At 50.4% G+C, this 20,348-nt stretch overlaps 8 protein-coding genes across 8 annotated transcripts; 4 read left to right on the top strand and 4 right to left on the bottom strand.

The window, feature by feature from the left end:
* The first annotated feature begins 1,973 nt into the window (after positions 1–1,973).
* Positions 1,974–3,861, top strand: Pmar_PMAR008779 (conserved hypothetical protein). The gene is made up of 10 exons (XM_002777798.1): positions 1,974–2,144; positions 2,195–2,341; positions 2,394–2,442; positions 2,491–2,575; positions 2,914–3,045; positions 3,094–3,155; positions 3,203–3,290; positions 3,388–3,482; positions 3,530–3,584; positions 3,639–3,861. The coding sequence occupies exons 1-10, from the start codon at positions 1,988–1,990 to the stop codon at positions 3,744–3,746; spliced, it is 978 nt and encodes a 325-aa protein (XP_002777844.1). The 5' UTR covers positions 1,974–1,987; the 3' UTR covers positions 3,747–3,861.
* Positions 3,862–3,954: 93 nt separating this feature from the next.
* On the top strand, positions 3,955–4,754 carry Pmar_PMAR008778 (hypothetical protein; the record flags this gene model as incomplete). The annotated part of the gene is made up of 4 exons (XM_002777797.1): positions 3,955–4,089; positions 4,141–4,270; positions 4,320–4,526; positions 4,573–4,754. The coding sequence occupies 4 exons, from the start codon at positions 3,955–3,957 to the stop codon at positions 4,743–4,745; spliced, it is 645 nt and encodes a 214-aa protein (XP_002777843.1). The 3' UTR covers positions 4,746–4,754.
* A 781-nt stretch (positions 4,755–5,535) lies between these two features.
* Pmar_PMAR008777 (NAD-specific glutamate dehydrogenase, putative) lies at positions 5,536–7,554 on the bottom strand (the record flags this gene model as incomplete). The annotated part of the gene is made up of 1 exon (XM_002777796.1): positions 5,536–7,554. One exon carries the CDS (start codon positions 7,552–7,554, stop codon positions 5,536–5,538), a length of 2,019 nt encoding a protein of 672 aa, XP_002777842.1.
* A 32-nt stretch (positions 7,555–7,586) lies between these two features.
* Positions 7,587–9,008, bottom strand: Pmar_PMAR008776 (hypothetical protein; the record flags this gene model as incomplete). Its single annotated transcript, XM_002777795.1, has 1 exon — positions 7,587–9,008. The coding sequence occupies one exon, from the start codon at positions 9,006–9,008 to the stop codon at positions 7,587–7,589; it is 1,422 nt and encodes a 473-aa protein (XP_002777841.1).
* A 687-nt stretch (positions 9,009–9,695) lies between these two features.
* Pmar_PMAR008775 (RNA helicase, putative) lies at positions 9,696–12,020 on the bottom strand (the record flags this gene model as incomplete). The annotated part of the gene is made up of 6 exons (XM_002777794.1): positions 9,696–9,785; positions 9,979–10,214; positions 10,259–10,626; positions 10,685–10,836; positions 10,941–11,724; positions 11,773–12,020. 6 exons carry the CDS (start codon positions 12,018–12,020, stop codon positions 9,696–9,698), a joined length of 1,878 nt encoding a protein of 625 aa, XP_002777840.1.
* Positions 12,021–12,363: 343 nt separating this feature from the next.
* Positions 12,364–15,181, bottom strand: Pmar_PMAR008774 (Endosomal P24A protein precursor, putative). The gene is made up of 13 exons (XM_002777793.1): positions 15,019–15,181; positions 14,898–14,966; positions 14,755–14,822; positions 14,578–14,679; positions 14,436–14,527; positions 14,335–14,387; positions 14,066–14,286; positions 13,573–14,025; positions 13,421–13,512; positions 13,281–13,369; positions 12,834–13,231; positions 12,671–12,783; positions 12,364–12,564 (listed from the first exon to the last, which is right to left on the bottom strand). Exons 1-13 carry the CDS (start codon positions 15,172–15,174, stop codon positions 12,500–12,502), a joined length of 1,971 nt encoding a protein of 656 aa, XP_002777839.1. The 5' UTR covers positions 15,175–15,181; the 3' UTR covers positions 12,364–12,499.
* A 569-nt stretch (positions 15,182–15,750) lies between these two features.
* Pmar_PMAR008773 (Choline dehydrogenase, putative) lies at positions 15,751–18,196 on the top strand (the record flags this gene model as incomplete). The annotated part of the gene is made up of 12 exons (XM_002777792.1): positions 15,751–15,879; positions 15,926–16,103; positions 16,223–16,300; positions 16,348–16,423; positions 16,469–16,746; positions 16,793–16,877; positions 16,929–17,013; positions 17,063–17,601; positions 17,675–17,781; positions 17,835–17,893; positions 17,957–18,086; positions 18,141–18,196. 12 exons carry the CDS (start codon positions 15,751–15,753, stop codon positions 18,194–18,196), a joined length of 1,800 nt encoding a protein of 599 aa, XP_002777838.1.
* Positions 18,197–18,522: 326 nt separating this feature from the next.
* Positions 18,523–19,915, top strand: Pmar_PMAR008772 (hypothetical protein; the record flags this gene model as incomplete). Its single annotated transcript, XM_002777791.1, has 6 exons — positions 18,523–18,810; positions 18,862–19,083; positions 19,134–19,211; positions 19,278–19,446; positions 19,517–19,688; positions 19,731–19,915. Coding segments are annotated over 6 exons (1,098 nt in total), but the record flags the coding sequence as incomplete, so codon positions are not given.
* Positions 19,916–20,348: the final 433 nt, after the last annotated feature.

Below are 20,348 nucleotides of genomic sequence, written 5' to 3'. Positions count from 1 at the left end.
GTCACAATATTAGATGGACAGGCTGAGGCATGCATAGTTCTTGAAGGCACATTACGTCGGGGCCCCGACTCGGGGCATACTAGATGATGAGAGATGATGAAGAAAAGCCACATATAATATATGTCATATATTAAGGGACATGATCGTATACGACGTTCTCCGTTTCCGAAGAGGCCTGCCTGCTGGACGACGTCTCCTTCTGCAAAGCCTCCCCCGTATACGTGCCAGACGAGGGCTAACAAGGGTGGGTCTTCGCGTTCGGTTGCCCGAATTTCGAGTCACCTTACGGTGGCCTCTACCACGCGACGTAGACGCATTCGGGTTCATGTGGGAGTGCTGGACACCACAGATTTGGGGGCACCAAAACAGGCATGTGCTCATGCGTGCCCCATAAAAATGAGAGTCGATAGCCAGGGCGCGCGCTGGTCGACCCATATTTCGCAACCCTAAAATCACCTGCTTGGCAATTCTTGTGCAGAAGACCAACTTGGCGGGAGCTGTCTATGTGCAGTTATTGCCAATACTGAAGTTGGCGGAATGAGAACAACACGCAGATTACTGCACATCTGTTGAATTTTGCAGAATCCACCAAATCTTAGTCCAAATCAGTTGTAGAGTAACGTATTTCATCACATTGTTGTAATCTGTTCCAACACTGGTATCACCTATAATTCCTGTCATTAGGCCTGCGAATCTGTTTGGCGTCATTTTGGCGATTTCTGAGTTGGCGAAATCTGATACAGCCTTTTGCCGTGCATACTCACCATCCTGATCGGTTGATATGCGGGGGGGAGATCCCGGGAGATGCTTGATGAGTTGCTCCTAGAGGATACCTTGAGCGGGAACCCTTGTCGGAAAACTTGGAGGTAGTTTGAAGTCAAACAACTTCTCTATCTCGTGCACTCTCTCGGGAACTGGCGCAACGTATACACCCGTTCCTGTATTATCAAGAATATCACGGCTATTGGTCGCGCAGCATAAGACGCGAATGCCATGGGAAGCATCATGTTCAATAACAGAAACGCAATCCATAGTCGCATGTGATGTACGCATGCATGAAAGTGGAATATTGTATGAGTACGACTTTGTGAGGTTAGAGGATACTCTGTGTTGCGTTTGTTCTCCACCAATCCACGTGATAGCGCAGCCCAGGCTTATCGCTCCCATCGGAAGTTCATCATGGCTCAGAGGGGAACCTTGTCGACGGTGATGGACACGTCTTTGCCTCTGCTGTTGTTCTCATAGCGGTGTGTGGCACTGGTAGATACATATCGTTATCACCGGCGGCTCTCGCTAAGTATTGTGTTAACGATACGACCATGCATAAGGCGTCTGCGCCGTCTCAGAGCGAGCCCTGAGCAGAGATGTGTAGGGATGGCAATGATGAAGATTTTTTCTGTTCTGGTTGTGTTAGCCGACGTAACAATTTCTTCGATGACCGGTAGCAGGGCCCTACTGGTGGCATATGTTTAGTACGCGGGTTGGCAATCCCAATTACGCTGGATATATGCATATCGCAGCAGAGCTGATCTTGATGTTGTTGTGTATTCGTTCTTGACAGGTAGTATGGGGGCGACTACACCTGCCATACAGCATTCGTTTATCCATTGGATACGAAACATATTGACAAATATGTCTTATCGGGAGTAGTGATAATTAGCCAGGGGAAGACGCCAAATAGGTCCGTGGTCGGACATGTAGGCGTAGCTCTCGGAAGATGGCGACACAGCCTGGGTGGTGAGGTCAAATATCGTCCGCACGGAGCCTGTAGCTACTATTGCGGTGGGAGATGATATATTTGGGGCTGCGCTGGCGGCAAAAATCCAACAGTTTTCTGATAGAACTTTCATCATGAAGGAAAAAGAGCCTGGGGAGAAGATTCTACCATCCCAATCGTTACTTTGCATCATGTCGGGACGGTAGCTGAGTCCTCACGGAACTGCGTACGGGATCGAGATTCGAATCCACTCGTTGTTTTACTGCGTTAATGCCGTATTGGCCGTCTCCACTACGCTTCGAGTTTTCTGGCGGCGAAGGTCATTCGGGGCCGATCGCGGGCATCGGAGCGGTAATGTCGTCGACTGTAACAGCACATGCATGCCAAGTCAATGCCCATGCAGTTGCTGGCTTCCTCAGTGGCTTGTGTAACACTATGAGCATCGTTATGAGTTCACCAATGTCCGTCTCGTTCCAGGTGCTACAGCTGCTCTGTATCCGCTTGAACTGGTGAAGGTGCATACGCAGCGGCATCACAACGGAATGGGTCGGCCCAACTTGCGGACTATCTTCACGGACGTTGTGCGGCGGGAAGGTCTTCGTGCGAGCCTCTATAAGGGATTTGGTAGGGCCCCGTTCAGCTCATCGCTCCGCCTTGATTAGTCTCGCTTATACAGGCATCAGTCTCACCGGGGCATCACTCGCCTGGGGTCAGTATTTTTACGGGTGAGTAGATAGCAATTGCGGGATATGGCCTAAGTGAGTTGCCTCCAGTTATAATGTGTTGAAGACAGCTAATCCCCTGAGCCTCTCGCCTGCATGGAACCACCTCGTTAGCGCCTTTGCAGCTGGCTGTGCGGTAATAACATGTTTCGTGTTCGTTTGGAAATAGATCCCACCTGAGATTATGGCATGCTCTCGGTGAGCAGTTTGAACGATCTCCTGCGGCTAGCAGGCAATGTGGGAAAACATGCACATGGTCAACTGCATGTGCTGGTGACAATATGAAATTGCCGAGGAAATTCTGGGAATGTCTTATTGGTTTCTGGACACTTCTACCCTAAGCCGTGTGTGAACTTTCTTACTTCTAATTAAAGAGGAAAGTCCTCAACTCAGCGGGGGAAAACGAAGATAGTTTCCGACACTGCTAACAGGCTTCGAATATCATGTCAATGTAAATGCCTAGAATACTCGTAGGTACAAGCGTTGCTGTGTCCGCTATGGGTCGTCAAGCTTAACGTCCAACTCGGAGTGTATCCTGGTGGGACTGCTAGCTGCATCCGAGCACTGTATCGGTCAGAGGGTCTCTCTGGCTTCTACAGGGGATTGGTAAAGGGTAGTCTCTTCGTGTCTGAGTCGTTTATCGCCTTTATTCAGACACCTGGGCTATGGGGATGCACTCAAGGTGCTATACAATTCATGGTTTACGAAGCGATGCGGTAGTGTGTGGCGCTAATTTCGCCTTCTTCTTTGAGGGAACTCCTAGGTCCAAACTGAAATTATATCACGGTCAAGAGCAACTGAGTCCGGCAGATACCATGCTCGCAACTACCATTGCTAAGTCAGCATCAATGGTAGGCAAGCTCCATAGCCCTTTATTCAGTCACATGCAAATGTGGAGAAATTCTTGTCCAGCTGATGTCGGTATTACTTCAATCTCTTCCTCATCAGATGATTACGAATCCAATCGCCGTGTTGACGGTACGGATGCGAGATGCTGGAGTGAGGGGATACAAGTACGACAATATTTGGAACTCCATTCGCAGGTAAGCTCAGTTAGCTCAATCCTCGCGCTCTATATCTCTATCTTCAGTATACTCGCCAAGGACGGTGTATTCGGTTTCTATCGAGGCGTTTTCGTTTCTTTGGTAAGCTCAGTCGTCTGTCGCAGCCATAGAAGCGATGGAACTGCGCCCCCTCAGGTCCGCGTGATGCCGGCGCAGTGGTGTACTTTTGTGACGTATGAATGCGTGAAAGATGCTATCCTCCGTTACCAGGAGGCCAACTGCTCTAGTCACGAGCTGGAATAAATTGATTTCTTGTTTCTCACTGTGCTGGTCTACCGTCTTGCTGTATCATATGTTACACTGTAAGAGAAAGAGTACCATTCATTCAGCTCGGGTTAAGCCGAATTTATTCCTGGTCACCTCGAAGTGGTTTCTCTGTTGGAATTGAATGGGTTGCATTCCGTATCGAGTTTCATGCAAATGGTTGAGGCCATCGTGGCAGGCGTCGATAATGACTCAGAATGGGGATCATCAACACGACTCTACTTCCTCGTCGGAACGCTATGGGAACAAATGGTATGATTACCAGAATCAGTTGAAGAAACGCTATGGACCTGGCGCAGATCTACTCATCCGGATGGGCTACGTGAGAGCCGGCCGACGACGATCAGAAACGATCAGTTCTCTAAATTTTCAGGTGCCGAATGCCGAGGATCATACAGTCCATGCCAACCCGAATCACGGTCGCCGGGGACTGGGCTACTCAACGGCGAACCAGGAAGGGCCGATCTTTCGGAGAGGTCATGGTTCTCGAGATTCGAGTCAAGGTGGGCTGCGAATGTTCTCAAGATGCTAGCAATACTGGTGTCTCAGTAGAACTGGAAGAGGGATTGGATAGATGTCATTGGAACATCGGTGAAGAACATTTTACCCATGAGGAACTAGCAGCCGTTCCTTATGCCGACGAGGAACCTCTCACCACACTGAGCGACCAAGAAGGGTTGCCAGTTGCCGGTGACTTGGAGAGCGCGGATTTCTTAGCGATCAGAATCCAGGGTTCCCAGATTACAGGGGAGAAGAAGCGTGAGAGCTGACCAATTCTCGTGCTGAGTGTACGTCATTATGTCAGGCGGTCGCGGACTTGCCAACCGTAAGATGAGAAAAGCGGCCAAACTCCAGAAGAAACTACTGGCGGTTGAAAGGAGAAGAGGGCGACACGGGGCTTGTGCGAGTTCTGAAGTGAAATCCGGTTCCATTGATCCATCCAAGTTATTCTTCGACGATCCCAAGGGGGACTCGTGAGTTTCTTGTAACCTAGAGTGTGTTCCTTGTTGTCACTAAAACCTCTCACCTTGCGCATGTCGTTGACCAAGGGCCGGCGTGAGAGTTAGGGCAGGTCGACTAGCAGCAGTACAAATCGTGAACTACAGAATGTATGTGGCGATAAGGCATGCGTGTGCATAAATAGTTTGACTTGCATTGATCTGAGTATACTATGTACGAAGCACCCAAGACTCTCATGTTGAGAGTTATTCGCCCTGGGAGACGTAGAGTCCATCATGGCTTCCCATGCCGCGTCTCTTAGTAGTAGCTACTAATGAAACTACATTCACGTTACATTCACGTTGGACTCGGAATCCGTTTCCCACAAGCAGTGAACGGAGGAAAACACTGTGCATATTCATGGGTATCCACAACTCGAGTATACTAATCGAATAAAGGACTTGCTCAATTATCAATGCACAAGGAGGTCAATTCACTACCCAGGAAGCCACGATAAACTAGATAATAGTCCTGTCCATAACTCTCCCTTATATGATTATACATTAAACAGTCCGCTCCTTTCTGCTACATGGCAAAATCTTACAAACGCCGCTCGCGAATCTCTACCTTCCCCAAGGAATCCTAACTTGCCTATTATCCCTGAGACACTGAGAAAACACAATCTCAATCCGCCATAGAAAAAATCGCTACTCGCTGTCATACAAATATAGATATCAAAGAATGCCCTGTTTGGTTCTAGTTCAGCCAAGTAAAACGACTACTATCATGAAGATATATTACGATCTACTAACTAAACTGATCGTAGCGATCACAAGAGCCCCGTTGAGGGAACACTCTTCCTCGACGCCATAGTAGTAGGTGTCGTTTCTCCCTGCGCATTTTCCTCGAGGTTGTGCATGAACTGATAGAAGGCAAACTCACTGGCCTCCAAGCCATACTTGTAGACGAACGTATTCGCTATCCAAGTAGCACAGACGGCGAGAATATAGGCCTCAGGGACCCTCCCCAATATCTTATCGATTCCACAGTGGACCAACAACAAGCGGGGGATGGCGCGGCGGAGAACAGCACGAACCAACCAGTCGTTTTCGGGATTCTTCTCACTGAAGACCTTCATCGTGTACTCCTTCAAACTGTTGATCTTCTTAGAGAGTAGCTGAGTGGCATCTATCTTCAAAACATATCCATCGCCATCCGCAGCCAGAGTCTCGTGATTTGCTTTCCAGATAGCGCTAAACTCCATCGAAGCATTGTGCTGAATGACAGCCAAGATCTCGCTCACATACTGCTGATAGAATTCGGGTGGTGGCAGAGTAGAGTCGGGGATGGTCAGCAGCTGATCATGCTCCTTAGGATCCATACATAGCGCAGCGAAGACCTCCAAGCTGCTCGAGGTCACCCCACCCTTGTTAGTCGAGGCGTCCTTGAATAAGTGCACTCCAGCTTCCTCCAACACACGACGTGCATCATCCGTGAAGAATAAATTGGCACCCTCGACGATATACTTGAACTTGGGCTCCTTTTGGTAGTTGAACATGGTATGAATATTACTCATGTTCACGGTAGCCGGTCGGCCACCGCACGGTACGAAGAGGTCTCCAGCGCAATATTCGAGCAGGGGGAAAACATTGCGCAGCTCAACTCCAGTTTTGAAGTGCTCGCCGTTGGGCAGATCGATGTTCTTATCGGTTATGTTATACAAGAAAGCCTTCTTATCATCAGACAGCTTGTCCTTGTTAAAGTTACCGATCGGTATGCGCAAGTGCGCTAAGCGGACTAACTCTTCGCGATCCAGGCCGTTGGGATCGTAGGCAACGCCGGAACCATCCACCACAGCAACAGTCTTGTCCTTAGCAATGAGAATCTCATTGGACCCCAAATCTCCATCTGGTCCACCAGTTTGAACCTTAGTAATTTGGGTCTCGTCGACCCCGAGCAGTTGAAGTAGCTCCACAACATACTGGTGAACGCTGTTGGTTGTCATACCATATCGATCATGAGGGACTCCACCAAGCTTCGTCGATTTGCCGGTAGTGAGAGCTTTCCAATAAGGATAGCCTCTGGCCTTAGCTCGGTAAGCACCCATGTCCATAAACCCGGCAGTATTCTCGTCGGGACCGAAGAACAGAATCTCGGGAGTCGGCAAGTGTGAGTAGATACCAGTCTGTTGAGGCATCATGCAGTCCAATAGGGCATCGATATACTTGTTGAAGGAGTCACGACCGTTCGTACCGAGATTCTGGTCATCGAGGTCGAGAAGTATGGTACCCTTGGACCCCCCCTCAGGAATGTCCTTGTTCTTGAGATGTTGGGTGAGAGCCAAATTGTAGTTCTCTTCCAACAGAGAGGAGGCGTTCCTGCTGTACACCTGCCTACTAGCCGAGCGTATCATACGGATACCACCTCGAGCAATGTCGCGGAATCTGATGTGAAACCCATAGAAACCACGGCCAGTAACCATGTAGATACCGTGAGGGACCACCGGGAAAAGAGACCGCGGACGATCTACAAGCAACGTGCCATCAAATCTCATGGCTATTGCTGCCGCTGTACCAACCTTGAAAAAATTGGTCATACGCAAATGCGCAGTGAGCTGCAATGCAGTCTTGAGGATCTTTGCTTCCAACCTATGCGCCACCTCATCGTCGATCTTCCCGGCCAGAGCAGTGTTGTAAAAGGGCTCGCATTCACCTTTAGCGACCTTCTTGAAGTCTTCATAGATCAGACACGCCAGCTCGTAGTGAGATACCAGTGTATCGTAGATCCTCTCAAACGTGATAGCATTCGACATGGTTTGCAAGAAGAGATCGTCCAGCTTGCGTTTCATCTCAGCATTCGCCTTAGTGAACTCTGCCAGAGTCAAATATTCCGCCGTCTCTTTGGGAAAAAAGTGAAGATGAACTTGACCGCGGTGACGAAGAACACCGCTTGGGCTGGCGTTATTTGCTTCTTCAGAACAAGCTCCCAGACTAGCGCGGAACCCTTGGGGCTGTGCTTGAAATGGCTGACATACCGGAGTGTCTTGACCAAGTCTTGCAACTTCTCAGGACTGTGCTCGGGCCCCAAGTAGCAGTGGTAAGCCACGACACCATTAGCGAACGACTCGATGTACATCCGCTGTGGAATGACTCCGTGAGCACGCAAGCACTCGCTGAACTCTGAGAAGAAGACCTTGCCCTTCCTCTCAACGTCGTAGAGAGCGAATTGTAGGACATGGCTCCCCTTCTGACGCACCATGTGATCCGGGGCCTTGATGAGCTTGACCGCAGCATTTCTGGTCCTCATGATCTCATGCACCAAGTTCTGGTACAGCTTCTGAGAGTCTAATGATTTGCGCTGGAGGAAAAATGGCGACGCAACCAGTTGCAGGTCTTCTTCTTCAGCAACATCACCAACACCAACGTGAGTTTCAAACCTAGTCTTATCAACCATGAATACTCCCAACGGGGCGTTACCGTCAACGACTGGGGGATTCTCAGACTTGATAAAAATGACAGAAAACGACTCGCCACTACTGGAGTTAGCGAGATAGTCCGCCAGTAATCTTTCAGTAGGCGTCACGTGGTGATCATCGATGGTAGTGAGGAAGAAACCAGACTGCTCGTCCTCAATCTCGAAGTGGATATTGGAGGACCCAGTGGACTCAGCTACTTTTTTAGCAGCCATCAGACAGTGTATGTGCCTCGCGATCTGAGCGCTGGTGCAATGCATAAAGTATTTCGGGTGAAGTCCGAGCTCCGTGAAATAATACTGGATCTCGAACCAAAGGCGGGCAGGAGCAAACACCTCTTCCTTAGATATGATGGAGAAAACTTGCGTCATCTTCGTCTCCACTTCCTCAGTAGTGAGGCTCATGACCACGCCCTCAGATACGTCAGCGTTCCTGAGCATCTGGGCCTTCTCTGGAGGCAGATAACAAACCCCACCAGGACACTTCAGGTCGGCTTCGGCGAGCATTGAACGAATCTCAACTGCGTTGTTGTTCATGACGGCATCATGAAGGGCCAACATACCCATCCTGTCGGGACTTAAGACGGCTCCTTCGTCCAGAAGGAATTCCACAGCTTCAGCATGACCACCCGCAGCCGCCAGATGTAGTGGTGTGCGTTTGTCACAGTCACAGCTGTTGACGGTTAAACTCGGATACTCGCTCAGGACCTGGCGCATCGCCCCTACGTCACCATCGTGGGCTGCAGCCAAGAGGTAACCAACAGCACTGGGGTTTGCAGAGTAGACGCTCTCATCAGCCTTGGACTCGTTGATCAGCTTAACCTCAAACATGGATCAAGAGACTGCCAACTAGAAGAAGGCGAAAACCCTGTACAACGTCCGATTCTCAGCAGCACAGAATCACCGAAACTCAACTCAAAGACCACTCAAGGTTTAGTGAAAAAAAATCGAAATCTATTTTGAGTAGTGATTAACAATGAGAATGACAGCTAGTGCAGCAGTCACAATATTCCAACCATTCTCACTGTGGAACATCTCCTTGTTAAATCTACTACAAGGCGACATCGGGACGCACACAGCTGTCCACCAGACAGAATGGCGCATTCAGGAACTGACTGTCAAGACAGTTAGATCCTCCTATGAAGGATGTATCGATAGTAAGAGAACGAGAAACAACTTCAGAGCATGCTCGATAGGGCTGTTGTATACAGTACAGTAGATGCTAATGTCATTGCTACACGACCGTGCCGTCCCACGGTTAAACTCCTAATACCCCAAAAATGTGCGGGGATTTCATCAACACTTGAACACGTAATATACTCGCGTTCTTCATCTGTGTTGCGGACCCTCGGCACAGAACAGCAAATACCGTTTACTGGCACTCGGAAGTGGCTGTCATCACAACAGCGAACTACACGGCTACGCGATGAAAATAATAAAAACGAAGTGAGTGTGACAGCTAGCAACCTCATCACCCCTCACTACATACCGGGAGAAACATCTAATTCACACTGTCATTTACATTCCGCCTCTGAACCCACCAGCACTGTGGAAACCCTTGCCCAGAGGGACACCTTTGCCCTTGCCCTTCGTGCCTCCAACAGGCATCTGCGAACAGAGCATTATGTGTCCGCAGTATCATAAATCATACTCATGTTCGTACAGAGAACACACCGTATAGTTCATGTCAGGAAAACATTGATTTTTCTCATATTTTCACGGGTATTTCTAGTATCCTACGCGGGAAAAATAGGGATGACCCCTGACGCGTTCATCCTACCACAACAACCCCACTTCCTACAGAGCCCTTCCCTTTCCCTTTTCCATAACCTCCAGGGCCTTTTCCTTTCCCAAAGCGACCCTTTCCTTTTCCTCCATTGTCGTTCATGCCATTGCTCGCGAAAGCTAGACGTTCGAGGGCCTCAGGCACAGGCTGAGCTGCCTCTCTCAAGATACCAATCAGAGGCTTGGCGAGCTTAGCCTTATCGGCCGTAAAAAAACTGTAGGCAGTACCATGCGCACCTGCTCGCCCAGTACCTGGCATGCACAATACAGAGCCGAAAACATAGTGCTATACTTACGCCCAATTCGATGGACATAGTCCTCGATAGTGCCGGGGAAATCGTAGTTGATAACATATTTCACGTCTTTCACATCGAGCCCACGGCTAGCCACGTCGGTCGCGATCATGATTGGCATTCTGCCGGTTTTAAACTCCGCAAGCACCCAATCACGTTCAGTTTGCTTCTTGTCGCCGTGGATCGCGAGAGCAGGCCAGCCGTCCCGGCGAAGCACTCTGGTGATGTCGTCAGCGCACCGTTTGGTGTCAGTGAAAATCAGAGCCTTGGACTCCCATACTCCGCCACTGGCAGAGGCAACCGCTCGCATTAAAGCCTGTAAGCGTTCTGCCTTGCCGTTCTCCTCAACCACCTCAACGAACTGTTGGATACTAAAGAAGAAGAACTCATGGCGACACAGAACCATATACATCACGAGAGGCTACCTACTTGTGACAGGCATGACCTGACCGACCAACGGTGACGTGGACAGGTTCTTCATTGCACAAATCTCTGGCCAGTTGCTGGACATCCTTGGGCCAAGTCGCCGACCACATGAGAGTCTGCCTGTCTGGTCTTATTTGGGAGACGATCTTACGGACCTGATACGCCAACTGAGACCGAGCAGCCGAGAAATTTGCGAGACGGTATGGCGCCCAACGAAGCTACGGCGTGAGAGCACCATGAGCATCCATGTAACCCTCACCTGAGGTTCAAACCCCATATCCAGCATTCGGTCTGCCTCATCAAGGACGAGATAGGTCACCCTTCTCAAGTTAGTAACCTCAGACTCCAGGAAGTCAATAAGACGGCCCGGAGTTGCAATGCATATCTCGACACCGTTCTGGAGCATTCTGGCCTGAGGGCCTCTGGGCACCCCACCATAACAGCATGTATTGGAAATGCGGGAGCTGCTACCAAAGCGATCGCATTCCTCCTTGATCTGCAAGGCGAGCTCTCTCGTAGGAGCCAAGACCAGGACGATAGGCCCGTCGCCTTTCTGCAAGTACGGTTGTGCGTTTATATGAACGACAGCCGGCAGTAAAAAGGCCAATGTTTTACCGCTGCCAGTCTCAGCGATACCAACCATATCCCGACCGCAAAGAGCAACTGGCCAACCCTGGACTTGAATGGGCGTAGGGTTGACGAAACCAGCCTTCTGAATCTCCACCATGATATAGTCCGGCAGACAGGCCTCTTCGAAATGCGTGATGGGATTGGGAACATCAACACCGTGGATGATTTCGATATCCAATTTTCTTCTCACAAGTTCAACTTCTTCCGGCGTCATGGCAGCAACTCGCGGATGTTCAACATAGAAGTGCTTCTGGAATTCGGTCAAGGTGTAGTTTTCCCATTGTACTGCCTTCAGATTGGCGCCCAGCTGGTCTTCATAATATCCATAGCCAAATGCATCATATCCCCCGTATGCAGGATAGCCACCTCCGTTATATCCACCATAGTTGTATCGACTTCCCGAATAGTTGCCCCTCGAGAAAACGAAGCATGGTTCGAACTATCGGCTGAGGCTATCTTACATTGTATTGTTGTAATAGGCCTGTTGCTGCACGTTACCCCCATCACCACCAAACACGTAGTTTGGCTGCTGTTGAGCACCACCGAAGCCGCCGTTCGCCCCGTTGTACACCTGGGGAGCCTGAGCCGCGAAATGAGCCAATGGGTTGGCGAGCCCGTCCTTGGCCCTGTCAACGAAATCGTCCTGTCCATTCGTGGTTGTAGTAAGTGGGACGTCCTGCTGAAGGGTAGTTTGAGCATAAGGACTCATTTGCGTGTGGGATGCGGCTGTGCTCTGCTGGGAGGCTGAGGCCGCTGTTGTTCCACCGGCTGAATTCTGATAACTCATGTAGTAGTGATTAGCAAAGGCAGCTTAATTCGCTATCACGATACACGCCAACGCAATTCATCGGTATGAGGACCGCGATGAGGACTCGCCACGGCATTTCAAACTCCGTCATGCGTACCTCGACGATGAGGACTCTCGGCTCACCCAAGTTTAACAAGAGGCGCGTCCGCACACACACGATGAACATAATAATAGTAATTCCAAAGATGCCTCATCTCACACATTCCCCGTCATCCCATTGATGCAAACCAAAGGCAACCCCGAGAAGTGACAAGAGGTTATATTTGATCTCACGTCTCTACCTTCTATGCAAAGTCCGATCGCCCAGGGAGTTCATTCGAACTTCTATATACTACTCTTCTCAAAAACCGGCACTCAAATAGCAGCACTCAAAGCTGTTCCTAATCCACCTTGATCGAGCCGTATATGGCCCGAACAAAGAAGAATGTTGCAATGAATCCGATACCTGCAACGAAAGTCATCAAACTCCCCTAGAAGGACGCAAGAGCGTCACTGGGTAAATCCAGCACGCGATACCACTACACGCAGAGAGGAGAGCAACTGTGGCTTACATCCAGTTAGGAGGAAGAATGCAGCGGATATCATCGCCATGTAACCCACGTAAACCACAATGGAAACCACGTTCACAATCTGGAGCCGGGTAGTGAGGTACATCAACGAATACCTGGGAAGGAGCACGAGAGCTTGTTGTAAAGGGCAAAAGACTCGACCCACCCGAACACGTAGAGTGCACTCGATCCCGACACGAGGAAACTGCGCCACCACCAACGGTAGTCCTCAGCAGTCAGCTGGAAATAGGTCAGAGCTATCGACACCTCCGCACAAGTGATGATGAGGATTAGATACACCAGGACGACGAACCCAAAGAGGTAGTAGAACTGGTGCTGCCATAAGGAGCTCATGATGAAGAAGAGCTCCGTGAAGACAGCACCGAACGGGAGGATACCACCGACGAGGCACAGCAACCAGGGCCTCAGAAACCAAGGCTGTGGTGGTATTGGTCGGGGGATCGAGTTCACTCGGCAAGGGAAACCAATAGGGTCTCGTTTGTAAGCTGCTGCTGCGCCGAGGTAGACCAGAGGGACGGAAATCCCGAACCAGAGAACCAGTACCTGAAGCTTGGCACCTGCGCTGCTGCGGTGGGTGAGCACAGAAGTCTACGGCAAACATTGTGGTGAAGGGTACAGCTCCTGATGAGCCCTTGGCCCACGCCAGCAAATTGAGGAAGAAGAACATCGCGAACACAGAACCTGCAACCACACGATGGAGACAGCTCATCTATTCCAGGAACGAAGCCTTGCCTGGGTAAACGAAGGCCGTCAACATTGTGGTGCTGCGATGGTGCTCTGATGACGTTGGTGCGAGAGTTTTCCCGAGACGCCCAGAGACGTATCTGAAAGCCATTATTAACCATATTCAAGAGCACGAATGGAGATTCCAACCCAAGTACTACCCCGCGGGAACACCCATGAAAGCGAACAGCAGGACCATGCCCTGCAATAGAGCTCCTCTGTGGACTGGGCTCAAGAAGCCCAGTGTCGCAAAGATGAGGACCAAGCCACACATGAGCAGCAGCTGTATTCCACTCCCGACACAAACACAGAGTAGCCTTCTGTGAGGCGGTGGTCGGAAGACGTCACCATGGACCATTTTCCAACCCGCCTCCTCCTGCGCCTCCTCGGCGGTCATCTCCCCAACTAGCTCGTTGTACTTGGCAATATCTCGGGCAAGAGTCCGGATGAGAATCATCGCAACCATCCCAGAGAGGAACAGTGCGATGAGAACCGAGTTTATGATGCTAAACCAGTGGATTTGGCCAGATCCAGGGGACATTTGGAGATAGATGTCCCATCGTGTGACCCACTCCTTATCGGGATTCTCCGTCCATTCAACATCATAGGTGTATCTGAATCCAGCTCACACCTGGTGTACGAGATGAATCCTACGTGATTGACTCGGCCTTATCGAGGTCAAGAGGCTCTAGAGTGGCACCCTCGCTGTGACACACCGCTGAGTCACCACCGTCCCTCACAAACTGCTTCAAGCTGCTGGGTTCAATTTCAAACCCGACCACCCTGTAGAGCGAGTAACCGTCATCTACAGCGTCCTCTGGACGATGATACTCCAACTTGAATTTCAAGTGGTTGTGCAGGAAGAACTGATTCTTCTGAAATCATAGCAGTACTAACAAATGAGTGTTGCAATTGACACCTACCAATTGGACTCCCAAAGGGAATCCGCTCATGACAAACACTTCATTCTCCTTATCTGAACCACTCGACATAGACACTACGCAGTTAGTGATATTGAGCTTACCGTTTTCCGCCTCATTCGCCTTCTTCTGAGGATCTCTCACCATGAACTTGACCGCGCCGGGGAGACGGTCAACATTCATGTTCACGGTGTATCTGATGCCCCGACACAAACCTTCAACACGAAGAGCGAGAACTTCCCCTACTGGTCACGTATCATCTGTTTGATAGTGTCCCTGAGTTCAGGCGAGAGCTGATCTTTGCACGCAATCTGGCACTTCAATGGGCGCAACATTTGGATTTTGTAACTGAGAGTAACCACGAAGTGATGATATGAGCTCTTACAGACCCGAGAGGACGCTGGAATGTTAGAGTGAAACTACCTGGTTGGTGACATCATCTGTCCACTCAAGAGCTCACCAAGATTGGCGCTCACTTCTGCTGACTTATCCTGAACAGTGAACAATACCAAGTCGGAATGAGCGCTCATGCGACGCTGCTGGGAGAGTGAGAATGCCAAACTTACAGCAACAACTCCGCACTGAGAGTTGGTGGCATGAGTCTTAAAGTAGTCCATGGGCAGTTGCGTGCGAACCTAAGGCCCCATGAGGTTCAGTTGGAAGTAGTGCGACTGATATGAGGCGTACACTGGTCATCTCGTTGACCGAAAGAGGGACGTCCTCTCCTTCCTTGTAGTCTCGTGGGGCAATCCCGGGCAGAAGGAGGCAGACCACGTTCTGAGCCAACAGAGCGAAGCAGAACCAGGTCAGGCCTGGATTCCAGAACCTCTTGATGGTAGCCATGTTACAAATGAGCTACCGTAGAATCAGAATTAGGCGTCGTCATTTCACCCTTGAGATACCCAAAACGACAACCGGATCACTCTACGGTCGAGCTTATACAACTTAGACGCTAAACCGACATAAGATACCACTAGATGCGAATAGGACATTGCCGCGATAATTTTGAGCGAGGTAACCCGATTCATCACAGAGGCAAGAGCCGTCCTCACGGAGCCGATCATGTAATCCACGTTGCGCAGTGGCGATATACAGATGCGCTCATTTTCTCAAGTCGCTTTAGCACGAGTTAAAACGTCCAGAATTAGGTATTTCTCACGCATAATCGCTCATTAATCAGCACATCTTTAAATTTGTGAAATGAAGCACCATCCGAACTCTGCGAAGTCAACGATCTCCCTTCGAATTGCCATCACGTATTGTAGGTCAGCTCTATATGCCTCGTGATCAACCCTGTGCTGCTGTTGAACAGCAGCTGATCCGTGTCCACTGCCCGCGGACCGCCAGCTGGCCGGATCCTGGAGGGTGCATGCACCGTTCGCATCTGCGATGGTACTGAGGAGTCCTAATAGTTTTAATATGCTCTCGCAGTCTCCACTCCGATGCCTCTCGGTAGCTGCGGCAAGTCACTTTGACTATATTATCCTGGGCGCAGGCTCAGCGGGCTGCGTCATGGCAAACAGGCTTTCGGAGGATCCCAACGTCAAGGTGATCTGCCCCGCGTGTTTCGACAGTCGCGATGTTCGACGCTCAGGTGGCCGTGCTTGAAGCAGGTAGGTGGCACAGAGGGTCCTGGGATTGGTGGAAAGCGGCGATGCCCGCGGCCCTGACGTTCAACTTGGCCAACAAGAAGTATAACTGGGACTACCACACTGTGCCGCAGAAGCACATGAACAACCGACGACTGCATCAGCCACGAGGAAAAATGACAGGTAAGGTAGTCATACTACGACTAGGATGTACGGCAATGTACAGCTACCAGTTGGCGAGGTGGTCTGAACATCGCTCCGCTGGCTCGATCAAGCACTGTACCGTTATTGCCATCTGGCAGGTGGTTCGTCTGGTATCAACGCCATGGTCTATGTTCGTGGGCATGCTCTAGACTTTGAGAGGTGGGCTTCACAGGAAGGTAGAACAGCTCTGCGTAAAACTGATACCGCACTCGAGGTTCCTCAGGATGCCCGGGCTGGTCCTATCGCGACGTCCTCCCTTATTTTAAGAAGTCCACTACACACGAGTTGGGCGAGAATTTGTAAGTCTAGTGAGCGATATGATTCTCTGCTCGATGGTTCTGTAGCTACCGTGGTGGGGCTGGTCCCATCCATGTAAGACGTGGGGCCACTGGTAATGAGCTATTCAAGGCGTTTGTCGATGCCGGCGTACAAGCTGGCTATCCGTATACAGAGGACATGAATGGTAAACAGCAGGAAGGCTTCGGCCCTATGGACATGACTGTGAGTCCCGTGGACTCCTCCGAAACTCCCTTCGAGCTCTCGCGCTTCAAGGTCACCTCTGACGGCAAGCGATGCCATGCGGGTTTGGCTTATCTAAATGAAGCCGCGAAGAGGCCTAATTGTATTAGTCCATCGCAGACTGCCATCTCGTCGTACTTGATATTCAGGCTCGGTAATAACCCGAGCAATGGTCAACAGACTTGTATGGGAACGCTCCCCTGATGGTGCCGAAAAACGTTGTATTGGAGTAGAGTGAGGCTTATACGTCATAAACAGCGTTTTCGGATACCATTTCCCTATCAGGTATATCGATCACGTGGGCGAGCCTCGTTATATTAAAGCTGGTCGAGAGATCATTATGGCGATGGGGGCCGTCGGGACCCCACAGGTGCTCTTCGTTGTGGGTCTATGGAATTTCACTCACTCTGATTCATCAGATCCTGAACTTATCGGGAGTAGGTGATCCTGACCATCTGAGGTCTCTATCGATTGATCCAGTTATAGCTAACCAGAATGTTGGGCAGAACCTACAAGACCATTTGGAATTTTACGTTCAGTATCTTTGCTCAAAGCCTGTTAGCCTCTTTCCGGTGGCGACGTGGCGGTACCCACATCTAAAGGCTCTCACGGGCATCGAGTGGCTCCTCAAGGGAACGGGCTTGGCCGCGTCTAATCACTTTGATACTGGTGGCTTCATAAGGACTCGAGCAGGAATCCGACACCCCGACTTCCAATTCCACTTCATCCCAGGCTGTGTTGTGGGGCAGCTCGATTTCCTCCCTCATCACGGCTACCAGGCTCATGGTGGGACGATGCGTCCTAAATCGCGAGGGGCTATAAAGATAACGTCGAAGGATCCGCGAGATGAGCCACTGATTGACCCGAACTTCCTGGCTGATGTCGAGGATATGAGGGATATGAGGGAGGGCTTGAGGAGGACTATAGAGATTATGGAGCAGCCTGCCTTGAAAGACTAGTGAGTCAGCTCCACAACACATGACAGTGTTGAGGAATATACCCGTCAAGTGACTCACACGTCGTTTGGCTAGTTACATGGAGAGTCGTTTATCACCAGCAACAGACTTCAATTTGGACAGCGACGACGACTGCGACCGGTGGATCAAGAATTCGAGCCACTCTGCTTATCATCTGTCATGTAAGACCTCAGGGGCTGCTCGCATATTGAAGTTTAAACACTGATCAATATAGGCACTGCTGCTATGGGGAAAGTCGTGGACGAGCACGGTCGACTGTATGGGGCCTCGAATGTGAGTGACTAAGGTTTCGCCAGAGAAGCGTACATATGGCCAGGAATGGCTTGTTCGTAACAGGTTCGAGTTGTGGATGCGAGTGCGATGCCTTCGATGACTTCTGGCAATTTGAACGCTCCTACATTGATGATGGCTGAGAAGTTTGCTGATCACATTCGAGGCCGGCCGTATCTAGACCCCGCTCAGAGTGGTGGGTCTATCCTATCTTAGCTGTGTAGTGGAGCCGTGTGTTTTTCCTCCTCAGAAAACGACGAGGCTCTATGGTGGGAGAACCCCACTTGGCAGACTTCACAGCGATAGTCAGTCCCCAGCCAAGGAATCCTGCACGTTGAAAGACGTTTCAGAACATCTATCGTTTCCGACGAAACTCATGACTCATTTGCAAATCCGTCTGATGCCCTGTATGACACTTTTCCGTTTGATTTCACCCTGCGTCTGGTGTTTTCTATGTCACTCAATCGGGGCTGGTAACAGTGAATGACCCACTAGTGATTACGAAGAATCAGAGAATCTGCAGCACGAATGGGCAACTCCTCGACTATCCCCTCCTCTCGATGCCTCTTATTCGTCCCGTTTTACCCTAAAGTTTGGAACATTGAGTGCGTATATCGGATTGTTGACTTTGCAGACTTGGTCGTGTCTGGATGGGATCTCCATCTTCAAAAACCCCACGACCACCAGGGCCATTACGTTCAAGCGTTGCGGGTTCGGGAGCCCCAGAGGAGCGAAAACAGAAGAAACTTTCGGGTCGTATCAAGAAACTAGGCGGGAAGGACAGGCCGAAGCAAGACCTTGACCGAAAGAAAGTGATGACATCCTCAGCGAAGCGATGCTCTCGATACCGTTCATGGAAATGCCGCTCTAGTGGCGGTTCTGATGTATGTCAAGTTTGTCTGCGGCAGAAACAGGGGAAAGTACAGTAGGCTTGGATCTCCCGACTTGATCACTAGCTCGCTGTATTTCAGATTCTGAAATGCAGCTTTTGCGGTTTTCGATGTCATCAGAAGTGCAGTTTCCCGAAGCTATCTTCGAGCAGCCAGAAGAGTAGTCGAGGTTGGATCTGCGGAGGCTGTGCCCAAGAATACTATTGGCGTTGCGGGTTGCCCATCCACTACGATAATTGCCTGGAGTGCGGCAAGTCTAGCAGTGGGGCGCCCTCAGGCACTTGCAGAGGTTGCCGTTACTCGGTACTATCTTCTTTGTAGCGTTGATGTCACAGGAATTATGGAGGCTTCAGGCTCATGTAGCCTGTGGTAGACTGAAGGATGGATATTGCTGGCAGTGCAGGGCGAATGGTAAACGAGCCGTCGACTTGGTGAGCTCGAGCTGCTAGAGAGGCTTCTGAAACGCTCGTGGATGATGATGGTTATAGTGGTCTCAGTTCAACTGGAGCCCTGTTTTCGAAACTCGCGATGGGCGAACTCGGATGCTGATGGCTGGTAAAACGGTTGTTATAGACAACACCGGTGCGGCCTCGGGCATGCAGCTCTTCCTCTCTAAAGGGGAGGTGATCAATTGGACTGACGGGGATCAGGTTCGAACCTCTGATGGTAGGCTGGTTCATCGGTCCGTCGATCATCTAGCGGATTTACCGACCGTTTATTGATTCCTGTTCTATAGGTGCGCTATTGAACCTTACTGGGGACTTCAGTTTTGCCACAGCTCGGCGTATCTGGTCCGACAGGGCGTTTGTCGATCGTGATGTCTACAAACCGTGTACTTGGGTCTGCTGTGTTCTCACTCTGGGTAAAACAACTTGTCCGATCTCGCTATTGTGGCAATGCCTCGCGAGGTAGATTCGGTTACTGTTTTTCATGACGTCTAGAGTCCTCAGATATAATAACCAGCCATTCCCGAAGCGACTTTTCTCATGGGTGGCACCCGATGTTGTCCGAGCGATAAGTCAGGTCTGTCTTGGTTTGTCGCCCGGTGTGAAGACTGTGAATCGATGCCATGTTGCCAGCAGTGTCGTATCCAAGAGCGGGGATAAGTTTACTCATTAGATTTCTTCTCGGCTTGTGCCGTCTGTGTTTCCATTAGCGGGGAACCTCACCCTTCTCTCGATGTTGCAGTGTTGGGTTGGTGACTGATGGGGGACGTGGATCATGGCTGACCGATTCTAGCCAAGGGAAGTTCGTCGTTCTCCCAACACGATTCTGAGGCTCGCGACATGAACAACTGTCGATTCGAGATGTGTGGAAACTCGGAAGTTTCGAGGAGCATAGTTTGAGAGCCAGCCTTGAGAAAACCGTGCGCTGGACCCACTAGTACCGGTTTCTTGGCTGGTCGGAGTTGGCCACAGGATATTCATCTACTTTCCGTTTGTGTCGTCCTTCGGGAATATAGGGTGGTCATTGTCAAGTAATGGCCACAAGCCGACGGCAAGCGTTGGCGGATCCGCTGGTACGCGGTGGAAAGCCTCCCGAATGTCAACGATGTTTAGGGCTCACCG

The sequence above is a fragment of the Perkinsus marinus genome (genome assembly GCF_000006405.1).
Source record: "Perkinsus marinus ATCC 50983 genomic scaffold scf_1104296951054, whole genome shotgun sequence".
Classification (NCBI taxonomy): domain Eukaryota; phylum Perkinsozoa; order Perkinsida; family Perkinsidae; genus Perkinsus; species Perkinsus marinus.
This window is presented reverse-complemented; position numbering and strand designations above follow the sequence as displayed.